This window comes from Mauremys mutica, chromosome 5 (assembly GCF_020497125.1).
Source record: "Mauremys mutica isolate MM-2020 ecotype Southern chromosome 5, ASM2049712v1, whole genome shotgun sequence".
NCBI lineage: Eukaryota > Metazoa > Chordata > Testudines > Geoemydidae > Mauremys > Mauremys mutica.
This window is the reverse complement of record NC_059076.1, coordinates 120,710,556-120,723,941: the sequence shown is the minus strand read 5'-3', so window position 1 is coordinate 120,723,941 and position 13,386 is coordinate 120,710,556. Positions and strand designations below refer to the sequence as shown.

The following is a 13,386-nucleotide window of genomic DNA, read 5'->3' as shown; positions in this document are numbered from 1 at the left end:
TAACACAGTAGGGTCCTGGTTTGTGACTGGGGCTTATAAGCATTACAGTAATACAAATAATTAATAATAATAGTTAAGGCATCTGGATAAAAATCAGCAACCAAGGGAGATTGGTAGTTTATTATTTTTGATGCTGTGATAGAAATTATTTCTTGTAATCTTAATAAATTAGGTTCGCAGGCGCATAATATGTTGTGAAGAGTTACTAAGGGCTGTTGTATCCATCCCTTTCATGAGTTCACAGGCAGGAGAGGGAGTATGGAGCTGCTCAAGGCAAAATTGTAGCCCCTGCATGCTGAGTGGTGCATAGATTAATCCGTAAGTGCTCTGGCAGGCATACACACCCACCAAAATGGGGAGGGACAAAGACAGTTATGTAGCATTGTGTAACAAGTATGTTTGCAGTAGAACAGTTTACTATTCAGAATTAAACTGTGCAACAGACATTTGTGACCAGCAGGTGGCAATATTTCTCCCGTCTATGCAATGCAAAAGTTGAAACGCGCATGTAAACTTCATGAGTTGAAAAGGTCGTGCACGGTCAAGTCCTTTAGGCCAAAACTGTGGCATTCTTTTCAGCATAGCTGTTCTCTGTTTGGAATGCAGGCTCGTACCAACTTTTATGGTTTGTTATTTTTAATCAGTTCTCCCAATGCTGAATAATAAAATAAAACAAAAAAAGGGGCCTTGCAGGATCTGTAAACATGGCTGTGCATGTGACTCATCCCCGAACAGACAAGAATGAACCTCAGGACTTAAAACAAAAACACTGTTTTTCCAGTATCCTGTAATGTCAGTCAACTCATGATAGCATTCGTCAATCAGAAGGAAGACAGAGAATGCTGTATCACATGCGCACAACTCTTACTGCCTTTATTGGCAACTGAAGCTGAGGGCAAAATTTGGGCTGTGAATTTCCAAAGAGCCTAGGGATTTTTGACGCTCTCAACTTCCACTCAATTTCAATGGGATTTGGGTGCCTAACGCTATTAGTCTATTGCAAAACCTCTAGCCTTCGCCCATAGTGGCAGGTCTTCAAAACCCTGGTTCAGCACACCTATTGGGAGGGAGGGTATAGGTGACTTTCTGCTACTTTTCCATCTCTTTGAACCTGGGGGGATGCTGGGGATTGGAGCTCAAGTTAGAGCAGCCTCAGTTAGCTGTGGAGTGAAGCACAGGGGATATATGAGGGATCGAGAATCTGGCCTTAGGTGTCTGTCTATCTAATCATCTGTTTGATACTGCCACTGATCACCGTAGAATCTCAGCACTTTCAACATAAAATAAATAGCAATAGTGAAGTCCCTCATTAATTTCAAGGAGTCTCTAGCATGTCTGCCTTTTAATGGATTAAATTCTCTTTGGGGGAGGGATTTTGGTTTCAGTATTTTTGGTAGAGGTATAGAGCAAGAACAGGAGTGTCAGTGTTAGTCTCATTATATCATAGAAGATTAGGGTTGGAAGGGACCTCAGAAGGTCATCTAGTCCAACCCCCTGCTCAAAGCAGGACCAATCCCGACAGATTTTTACCCCAGTTCCCTAAATGGCCCCCTCAAGGATTGAACTCACAACTCATTCTTATGGTGAAAAGAATTTTTCAAAGAGGAAGGTTTTGCAGCATTTCCTAAGGCTGCTCAGGCTCTGGATTTGTGTTATCTCCTCTGGAGGTTTGTTGAACAACATACATCCATAGTTGAAAACCATTGATTTGAGAATGTCTTTGTTTCTGTTTGCACAACTGCCTCTCTGCATTTGTACACTGAGTTATTTTGCACCTGCTTCAGTTGCCTGCTTGGAAAAGTTAGACTGTGTTATAATAAAACTGTATACTTCCTTAAAAGAATTTGTGCTTTGATTATGCAGGGAGGCTTTCTTATTTTCATCTACAGTGTTTTACCTACTATTTTGTTTGTTTTAGTTTCTTGCTACATTCTTTGTTTCTTGCTCTTCCAGACTGCAAGTATGGGCCAATATGAAACAGACCAAGATGCCGGTTGGGGGATGAGAGGTACTTGGAGAGATGATTCTCAGTCACTCCTGTCTTTCATGTGTTTTGCCCCTTGTATGGGGTTTGTTAACATGATGTTACTACTGTTACCCTGTGAGATCCTCTCATGGCTCTGTTAACGATGGCTAGATGGTAGCACAGCTCAACAGTTTGTCTATCACAGAGAATCAGCCGCTGTTGTTCTTTATTTTTTACCTTATTGAGAAGGTGAAGTATAGAGTACTGCCATCATAAATTGAATCAGACCCAGTACCCCCAGTCCCCAGCACTGGGCAGTGGCCTCCATTGTGCTCTTTTGTTAGCCAGTGATATTCTTATTCCAAAGGCAGAGAGGAAATTCAGTCTCAAATCATAGAATCATAGGACTGGAAGGGACCTCGAGAGGTCATCTAGTCCAGTCCCCTGCATTCATGGCAGGACTAAGTATTATCTAGACCAGAGGTGGGCAAAACTTTTTGGCCCGAGGGCCACATCTGGGTATGGAAATTGTATGACGGGCCATGAATGCTCACAAAATGGGGGGGGGGTTGGGGTGCAGGAGGAAGTGAGGGCTTCGGCTGGGGATGCGGGTTCTGGGGTGGGGCTGGGGATCAGGGGTTGAGGGTGCTCTGGGCTGGGACTGACGGGTTTGGAGTGTGGGAGGGGGATCAGGGCTGGGGAAGGGGATTGGGGTGTGGGGGGGGGGTTGGGGCACAGGCTCTGGGCAGCGTTTACCTCAAGCAGCTCCCGGAAGCAGCAGCACGTCCTCCCTCCAGCTCCTATGCGGAGGTGTGGCCAGGCGGCTCTGCACGCTGCCCCGTCCATAGGCACTGCCCCTGCAGTGCTGGCCAATGGGAACTGCGGGGGCAATGTGCGGAGCCCCCTGGCTGCCCCTATGCATAGGAGGCAGAGCGGGGACATACTGCTGCTTCCAGGAGCCAGCTGAATCTCAAGGGCCGGATTAAAATATCTGTAGGGCCGGATGCAGCCCCCAGGCCATAGTTTGTCCACACTTGATCTAGACCATTCCTGACAGGTGACAGGTGTGGCCAGGCGGCTCTGCACGCTGCCCCGTCCATAGGCACTGCCCCTGCAGTGCTGGCCAATGGGAACTGCGGGGGCAATGTGCGGAGCCCCCTGGCTGCCCCTATGCATAGGAGGCAGAGCGGGGACATACTGCTGCTTCCAGGAGCCAGCTGAATCTTAAGGGCCGGATTAAAATATCTGTAGGGCCGGATGCAGCCCCCAGGCCATAGTTTGTCCACACTTGATCTAGACCATTCCTGACAGGTATTTCTCTAGCCTGCTCTTAAAAACCTCCAGTGATGGAGATTCCACAAGCTGCCTAGGCAATTTATTCCAGTGCTTAACCACCCTGACAGTTAGGAAGTTTTTCCTGATGTCCAACCTAGATCTCCATTGCTGCAATTTTAGTCCATTGTTTCTTGTTCTATCCTCAGAGGTTAAGAAGAACAATTTTCCTCCCTCTTTCTTGTAACAACCTTTTTGTCTAATCACCGATCACAAAGTGTGATCACTATATTACAATGGAACCTAAACCTTAGCAGGATCTCAACAAGCAGGATCTGTCTGCATTAACTTGCCTTATTATGAGTCAACCTGATTGTGATCATGGTGAGCTAGACCTGGGGTGGGCTTTTCCAAAGAGCTCGAGTGGGAACTTCTGCTCTTAAGTCACTTAAGCTCTGTTGAAAATCCCACCCTCAGGCTTTGCTCTAGGGCTTTGTGTTGATCCTTAATTTATTCTCAGTATCTGAGTAGATAAGGGAGCACAGCTTTAAAGAAAAGCTTCATTGCTGATTTTAAATATTTTAGGCAATAGCGGTTCCACAAAAGCCTCCCCACGATCCTGGTTGCCCTTCCAAGCATCAAAGTACTATGGGGATTAGAGGCCATGTGATGGTATATCCAGCAACATTGACCTAGACTAGTCTCATGCTAGGTTAGGACCAGTAACCCTAGAAAGAACAGAAAAGAAACCCTCGTTATTCTCACCACAGTCATTCTTTCCACTTCAGCTGGTCCAAGCATCGGGTGTTGTCACTTTGGAACGTTCTGTTAACATGATGATATTCATACGTTCCAAGATTGTAATGTGCCTATGTTTTAATGATTTTCAGTAAAGAGCAGGAAGGGAGGAGCTTTCAGACAAGAGACTGAGTTAACTCACACACCAGCCACTTGAGAAGAAAGATTTCCAACTTCCCCCCCATAGGTTGCTTTTGCTAAGGACGCCCATTGTTTAACCCCATGGCACCAGGAAGCAGACGCCTCTCTCATCAGTCTTGGATGCAGATTACCAGCATCATTGTTTCCGCAATGGATAATGTTAGGGCCATCCAGACCACCAGGGTCAGAAGGTTACCTGTAGATAACTATAAATGCAATTATCCAGCAGCTAGTCAAGCAATGGAGAGAAATGCAGTAATGTGAAACATTCATCTCTGCTAACTGTGCACTAGTGCAATCATGAAAGATCCTTATGTATTCTAAACTATCAAACCATTTCCCATTGTCTTACAGAATACAAGGTAAGAAGTGCCATGCCAACACTGGGAGAATGCTCAGATTCACCTCTTCCTAGCAAGGTTACATGTGTTCCTTTTTTCTTATTGTGTCCATGTGAAATATGTATGTCAAATATGGATACAAGTATGTACCATTTAAATTTGTAAGTTACACACATTTCCATACAGCAGAAGCACATTTCGCTAGAGTTCATGCCTTTGTTACTTTTTGCAACAGATCTATCCTTATGAAACGCTTATTGTAACAAACCGAATTCGGGTGAAACTGCCTAAGGATGTGGACAGAACCAGACTGGAGGTAGGAAACATTTGCTTTTGAAATCCTTGTTCTGTTCATTCGTTAACTGACTTACAGTTACTTCTACTGTTGCTCATTGGTGTAAATGAACTTGGGAGAAGTCATATTCTCAACAGGTGTAAATTGGCATAGCTTTTTTTACCTCTTTGGAGCTAGACCAGTTTACACCAGCTGGTCTGTAGAGGTTTGTCCATTAACCAGATGTTGGTGTTTTGTAGCAATCATTTATTTGGGCAGCAGTGCTTATCAGTCTACATAGTTCACTGAGAGCACAATGATGCTTGAAGTGCTGTTCAAAATATGTTGTCCTTTTAACATCCATTGAATTCAATGGAATTTGAAGGAACTCAGCCCCTTGCAGGATTGTACCTTGGGAGATATCATTCATTTTCAAGTTACTGATCTCTTAAATAAATGAATTAGTTAATATAACATGAGTGAATATTGTGAGTGCAAGGCTACTGCTTCAAATGATATGGTCCTTTTCCAGGAGTGGTCTGTGCCTCTCATCCTTTTTGAAAAAAGAGTAAATGATTTAGTACTTTGATCATTTGTACAAATTGAGTACAAATAGCCTGATAAAATTGACAGAATGGGTCATGAATGGAGAAGAAGAAAAGTTTCCAAACTTTCAGGGCATTTATACACCATGACAAAATTGAAAATCTTGAGAGTGAAAAAATTTGCTCTAAAATATAAAATATTTAGAATTCCAGAAGTGCTTCCCATAAATAAAAGGCCTGAATCTGCAATCTTTTTATATACAGAACAATTTCTGAAGCCAGTAAAAGTTCTAAATATGGAAGTCTTGTGGGGTGAACCCAAGTCTCGGTATTGTCAGTCTAATTAGACATGTTAATCAACATGGCGACTTCATTTCACAGGCTGTAACTGTTACTGGTTTAAGGGGGCTGTTTTATAGAACTGTGTGCATGCAAATCTCACCTGCAAAATAAAAACAAAAAACGTGCTTGAAAATCATAACATTAATGTATATTTTAACTGCATTATGTCAGAGAATAAGGCAAACAAAATTGCTATTACATATGGGAAGTGTTGGCTAGGCTCTGAATCAGCCATTGGGGTTAGATTATTAAATCTCATTTTTAAGTATCACATCCAATTTTCATTAAATGTAAGTTGAAGCTGCAAATTGCCACCCAGGCAAAAATGGAGGCTGATTAAGTTTGAATCTATGAAACCACTCTGGCAGCTTCTCACTTATGACTGTTCTGTTGTTAATTAAGGACAGTGCGTTATTTCTAATGCATGCTAATCAGGGACATTCTGTATGTGCATGCTGTTGAGCTCAGCACTGCCAGGGACTGAGATTCTGAACAAAACGACACTGTATGGACCAACTGCCATCCCCTCATGAGGGAATTTGGTATATTCTAATTCACCCGATAGATCATATAATCACTCAACTAGCCCCGAATGGATTATTCCTGGAGAGCCACTGGCTGCCTGCTGGTAGTGCAGGAGATCCAATGTTGCTGGACAATTTCTTGGCTTTGATTTTATTACTTCCTAGACTAGCAAGAGCCGGGAGCATTGAAGAGCAGCACGTTGTGTTACTTGAGTGTCTTTCCAGTCAATTTAGAGTGTGATATTGACAGGCTGCAAATAGAGTCCCATCTAGCCTCCCCTAACCAGAAAGATGTTGGTCATGATAGATGCCGGAGATGTGAAAGGGGCAGCCAATAGATGAGCAACAGATAGGGAAATGGAAGATTTCTCCCTCCTCCTTAAGATAAAGACAATAGGAATAATTTGCATCTAATTTATCTGTATCCCAAAGCACTGCACAAGCTAAGTATATCTATAGACAATACCAGAGAAATGCAGCCATCCCTGGGTGGTGAGGGTGGCAGCCAACAGCCAAACAGCACCCTTCACAAACATGTGGGGAGAAGACTTTTTGACCATAATACTATTGCAACCCACAACTCACAAAAAGTTCCAGGGGATCTTGAATATCCACATTGAACAGCCAGGCCCTTGGCTTTTAAAAGAACCCCACACAGTAAAGTGCATTTTACTAAATTACCTATCCTGAACATATCAAAAGTCTGAGTTTATCTTGCTAGAATTTGAACCTGTGTTTCCATGGAGTCTAGGGATCTGATCCTGCTATCACTCACTCTGGTGTAAATCAGAAATATCTCCTTCAAAGTTGATTACGTCACACGGGTGTCAGAATCAGGACATGAGTGAACCCCAAACCATGAAACCTCCCCTTTGGCTCTGTGATCCATAATATCAACAAACAAATCTTAACATTAATGAATGTGTTGAACAATTAATTTCTACGGGCCCGTTCCTGAAGTCCACTATCATCCAAAATTCACTGCATCAATGGAAGTTTTGTCTGGGTAAGGACTGAATAATGAATTCAGGATTTGATGTAAATGATTAACTAATTATTGTAGATTAATTTTAGGATTAAGAGGTCGTTCAATAATTGTGAAATAAAAATTCAGTGATTACCAATCTTAGTCCTTGAAGAAGGTTTTACATGTAAATGGGTAACTGCAAGGTCAAAAATATAATATTTGCCAATAAAAGGAGAGAAAAAGCATTAATCTTTAAGCAGAAAAGAAAGGAAAACTGTGAACTAGTTGTAAGTTCCTGTATAAAGACTAAACAATGGTAAAAATTTTAAAAGATCTGTATGGTATTTATTGGAATTGGTGTTTGTTCTTCAAACGCTTCAATGCGCTTCTTGTTTGATTATCCAGCAGGCGATATTGATTTGATTGTAAGAAACATAATGTCTTAGATGTGTGCTGTTTTATGCCCAGGGTATAGCAAAGCACCAGAGGCAGAATAAAAGGCAAGAAGAGTCCAAGAAAAGGAAAAACACATCTGGATACATCCTATACATTAAAGCATTCTTTTATCTTTTTTTCACATGAAAGAATAGAGTCTTTGTTTAAACTCATCAGCCTGGTCTGAATAGCAGGCACTGCACTAAATTGCTTTTTTTAGACAATGTATAGTTTGCTTTGGATGGATAGTGTATGTTCTGGCTGCCATTATCAATAACTCATACATTGTCCTCAGCTGGGGCTGCTGTTTGTTTAACATTAAAGTTGCTCAGCCTGCTTCACACCAGGTGCAGGCCTGTGCCTAAAGTCTTGAGAAGCCCAACCACTTCAAAGATCTCATAGTGATTTCCAAAAGAACAATAAACAAGATCTGCTTTAAACCTGCAGTAGGAAAGCGATAAAGGGACCAGACAACTGATCCTCTCAATTGCTGTGCTATGTTAAAATGGGTATCTGAGAAAAGGAGCTCTTTGTGCCGCATCTTGGATTTATTAGGGATTGGTAGTTTTTTAAACAATTAAATTAGCAGCATTTTAATAGGATGATAGTGACTGGCAAAACAGGTGATGGATCTGCACATTCAAACCATGTGCAAAGCTGAGTGACAGGAGCAGACTGAAGGCTGCTGTGTTGTTGTTTTTTTGTTTGTTTCTTTTTTGCGGGGGTTGTATTAGAAAACTGTTGGGATTAAACAGCTTTGCACAGAAAGTCGGTTCATCATTATTTCTTCTCATAGCAAAGGAGGAACCCCGTAACTTAGTTACAAAGAAGGGCAAATGTGGTGGGTAAGCTCAGTAGGTTGAGGATGGAGGGAGACCAGAACCCAAGAAGTCCCTGACCCATACCTTCACAGGAGCAGAGAAGGATTCCAATCAAACACCATAGGAACGGTAAGAGGGGGCACCCTGCAGCATCATAGGGGTGATGGCTAGAACCCCAGAAGCAGAAAATACAGGAGAGTCCAGGCTAGAGTGCAACACTGGAGCAACTCAGGTATTTGCTGCAGTGTATTGCCACCAAATAGGCAAGATGGCTCTGAAAACCCTCCTCTTGTCTGTTATCGCTCCCCTCCCCCATAGTTAAACTCTCTGTTGTAAGGGCTGCTGTGGGTGATAGCAGTGGTAAGGGTAGATAATCCATCTATTCAGCTGACTAGCTCAGATTTTATCTTTTAAAACAACCTACATTTTCTAGCATCCCAGCTTTACTGCAGTAAAATCACTAGGCCTGATTTTTATCTCACTTGCACTGCTGTAAATCAGCAGTAGCTCCCATGAGTCAGTGGATTTGAACCAAAGCAAAACTGGCATAGGTGAGAGGAGACTCAGGCCCATTGTGTTTTCTGCTAAAGGTTGGAGAAGCAAATGACCTCTCCTTGTCCAGTGTGATTAAGATCTGTAAACTCACTACTTTTGATCCCTTTGACAGTCCTCAACGCTGAAGCTGGGGATTCTGAACAAGCAGGGTTTGTTTAGCAGTTTTGACCTAAATTAACTTTAAATGAATTCTTTTTCAGGGAAGAGGAATTTACTGTTAGTTTTCAGTTATCTCTGGTATATGCCATAGAAATCAGGAAATGTTGTTCATCTCTCTCAATTGTGAGGGGAAATCCATTGTATTGGATATTTCCCAAATGACCAATAGAATCTAGTGACAAAAGTTAGTTCTTTAGAGTCCAGTTAAGAGAAGTTGCAATGAAGGGCATGTTAGGAAGGATAACTGCTTTCAGAAGCAGGTGGAGCTTTCAGAAGGTTTCAGGCTATGCCTTATATGCTCCCATTGTGAGTGATTTTGCAAATCCCACCTTTCTTGTTTAGGAAATCTGTTATAAGATTTAGAATCCTATGTATTTAAATGTGTGCTTCTTAATGTATGGATTAGATAGGTGCAACTGGGAATAAATGTAAATAAATGCATTAAAATAACATAAATTCTTTCTTCTGAGGCCTGGTCTACACTGGAGGGGGGGATCGATCTAAGATACGCAACTTCAGCTACAAGAATAGCGTAGCTAAAGTCGACATATCTTAGATCGACTTAGATTGACTTACTTCACGTCCTCGCGGCACGGGATCGACAGCCGCCGCTCCCCCCTCGACTCCGCTTCCACTCTTGCCCTGGTGGAGTTCCAGAGTCGACGGGGAGCACATTCGGGGATCGACATATCACGTCTAGACGAGACGCGATACATCAATCCCCGATAGATCAATCACTACCCGCTGATACGGTAGTGAGTTTACAGATCTTAATCACACTGGACAAGGAGAGGTCATTTGCTTCTCCAACCTTTAGCAGAAAACACAATGGGCCTGAGTCTCCTCTCACCTATGCCAGTTTTGCTTTGGTTCAAATCCACTGACTCATGGGAGCTACTGCTGATTTACAGCATACATCTGAGAGGCATAATTAAGGCCTTTATTTTTCTTTGTTTGTTCTAAACTAGCACTGAGGCTGATGTAGCTCAGTTCCTGATGCTTGCAGAGAAGACATTTTTAATCCCAGCACTGAACTAATACACTGACCTTTTAGAATTGCTTAAAACAAAAGACCTGCTGATGCACAGATATATCTGAGTCCTTGAATTCAAATTCATGGGCCAGAGCCTCAACTGCTCTAAACTGACTTCAATGAGATATGTGAATTGCCAACAGCTGAGGATCTGGCCCAATAATCTTTTGAGCTATTTCTTACCATATTGACCTTTATTCTAATTTAAGATGAATGAAGCAGCATTCTCAGGAGTGATTCTGAAACAAAATGTGGAGAGAGATTGGAATGAGCTTCAATAGTATTTCAGTATAATGAAGTAGTAAGACAGCATTGGCTTGTAATGGTATAATTTTGTTCGGAGCTAATTTTTAATACACAGTGCTTAATACAGTAAAAATAATCCAGGTCTCTATATTTGCCTCTTTCAGCCACCAGTATTTGAAGTTTGTTGGTATTCATGCTCAGTTATGACACATGGATTTAGATTATAAAAAGGCTGACTTCATAGAATAAAGACAGTCAACGTAGACATATGTAATTCCAGGTATTGAACAGCTTTTTAGACTTGTCTTCCTACAACTTGATCAAAACATATTGATTGCCACACGTGCATATTCTTGCAGGGAAAAAAATCATACCTCTCAAGTGGCAAAACAGAACAATGCACATGGTACATACTCGTGTAATCCTTAAGGGTCAGACTTTGGAACCCTTGCTTTGAGTAGCCCTTACTCATGTGAATAGTCCCCATTGACTTCAGTGGAGACTGCTCACAGGAGAGTTACTAAAGCTGTATCTAAACAAGTAAATTCCAGCACTTTAGGTAAATTGTTTTAGAAGCCAATTTACTTAAATAGGTGCAACCTCCTTGTTTAGATCCGCATGGTTTTGTTTCCATGCCCCATAACAGTTTAGCTTAAATTGATTCCTTACTGGATTAATGAAATTGCAACCACTTTTTTTGGTAGACAAAGTCTTAGTCTAAAGATTGTAGAATATAGTCATAAAATGTTGCCAGTGCTGTTGTTCTGAAAGAAAGGTAGTTTGTTCTGCAGTGTTAGTAAGATTGGTAAGAAGAATAAGTTTATTACTACAAAGCTGTAGACAGAGCTTTGTTCCAGAGGAGACATGCCCGTTTTTGGAAAGCTTACAAGCTCAAGTTTCTAAAGACTAAAAGATTCTGTATTGACTATATAAAATTAGCACATTCATTAACTGTTACATTCCCAAAGGTTTTCCTCTCCAGTCTTTTTTATTGATGGAAGCCATTCCTCAGCTTGGAATGAAACAGTTTTAAAAGATTAATTATTTAATTAACTTTTTGGCATCTTTAAATATTATAGCATTATTTTTTAAAAAGTCAACCTGAACCTTGATAGCAAGGAATAGATTTTCTCACTCTGTATTTCTCTAGAATAAAATATTCCAGGTCACCTCTGTGACTTATGAGCCTAAGGGCTAGATGTTTTTAAATGTATTTAGGCACTTAAAGATGCAGATGTAACACCCATTGAAATAAAATGGAAATCAATGAGTGTTAGGCACTTAATCTAGTTTAGGTGCTTTTGGAAATCCCACTAGGTGCCTATCTGCACCTTTATGCTCCTTAAAGTTCCAGTATAAATCTGGCTGGTGAGCTCCTAAGTCAGTTTGTTGCTTTTGGAAAATACCCCAGGTATTTATTTTTTCTTCAAGTGATGGTCCCTATGAGTACATGGGTTCGCATGCGTGCCGTGCATCCAAATCCAGAAGTTCTTCAAAGCAGTGTCTGTTGGCCCGCATATGCGCAGTAGCTCGCCTCATTCTCCCAATCAATGGTACAAAAAGTGGTGTGGCTCAACACCTCTCAGTTCCTTCTCACGACTGCATGGCCTGAGTTGGAATCATGTCCTCCTTCACTTCGTTGCATAACCTATATAGAAAACATGTGCAATTAGTTATTTTCTTAGATTAGTAGTTAACAGTTAAAGAGTAGTTTATACTATAGCATAGAGGGTTTTTTCTCCACAGTTGGGGAAACCTCCACCCCCAGTTCAGAGTCCTGGAATTGAAGAATTGCATCTTCTGCCCGCAATACCTCTCCATATGTGACAAGAATCAGTGCTGCCTTATTGTCTGGGTGTGGCACATATCTCTGCAAAGTGCAGTGTCTGTTGCTCCTTCACACCCAGAACTTGAGACGCCCAAGAGCTTCACCTATGGAAGCACCTGATGGAGAAGGCTATGAGACCCCTCTCTGATCCGGGCCAGGGAGAACCCCCCTTCCCCTCCACCGCTGTACATGGGCCTCAACTGCTTAGCAGTGCCCCTCCAAGCACCTGCCTTGGAGAGGAGCCATCACAACTAAGCCCAAGGACTCTTTTTCCAGGACTCCCCATGAGAGCAGAGGGCACTCTCATGGGCACAAGTCCCCGGTAAGGACCATGCTTCCTCCCTGAGCTAGTCCAGGACAGGTGAGACATCGCAAGTGGAACCTAAGGAACTGCCTCAGATGAAGAGCCCCAGTTCTGAGGGCAAGACACGTAAAAAGAAAGATCTGTTGGTCACCTCAGTGCCAAAGCATAAGGATAGACACTCACTGGTTCTGACTACGAGTGCCAGATCCATTGTCAGTGCTGCCTCATCCATCTAAATACTGTCCAGTCGCTGCAGATGCACTGGATCCATCAGACTTATGTGAACCCCTCAGACAGCAGGGCATATAGAGGCTTATATAACACCTCCTTTACCCACAGCCTCCATTTCTTTCCGGCCTGGCCCTCCCCAAGGATGTCCTTACTCTGGAAGAGGAGCCTACATCACTGTTCCAGGAGCTGTCTCACCTCCAACCATCCAGCAGGAATGCCCCAGTACCTAAGGCACTGCCGCTACCAGTGCAGTAGTTCTCAGATTCAGAAGAATCAGAGGAGGCGGCTGCACTGGTATCTCTGCAGAGACCGTTGAGCCCTGATAGACAGTCAAGAGGTTACTCTCACCATTCTGCCAGGTATGCTGCTGGTACCAATTTCCTTGGGGTCCCCCACAACCAATCAATCCTTATTTCTGGCCTTACTGGGATCTGTGGGATCCTTACGGTAGGCGTCTGGGGCCCCTCAGGAGTTGTACTGCTCCCTCTAGTCACCAGTTTTTCAGTATACAAGGAGGAAGAGGTGGAACCGGATCCTTAGGTACCAACAGTTCCAGTGGGTGCCTCTTCATCTTCCTTGGATGAAGTGGTCACTCCTCCTTCAC

The 13,386-nt window shown here is 42.5% G+C and overlaps 1 protein-coding gene across 11 annotated transcripts in view; it reads left to right on the top strand.

Moving 5' to 3' along the window:
* The window catches only part of ABLIM2 (actin binding LIM protein family member 2), a 210,111-nt gene that overhangs the window by 185,326 nt on the left and 11,399 nt on the right, over positions 1–13,386 (top strand). For 9 of the 11 annotated variants that reach the window (XM_045017868.1, XM_045017867.1, XM_045017869.1 and 6 more), the window contains 3 exons: positions 1,954–2,008; positions 4,532–4,596; positions 4,754–4,834. In XM_045017868.1, the coding sequence (XP_044873803.1) occupies positions 1,954–2,008; positions 4,532–4,596; positions 4,754–4,834 (201 nt within the window). The remainder of the gene's footprint in view (positions 1–1,953; positions 2,009–4,531; positions 4,597–4,753; positions 4,835–13,386) is intronic. The other 2 variants (XM_045017870.1, XM_045017878.1) reach the window with 1 other exon arrangement.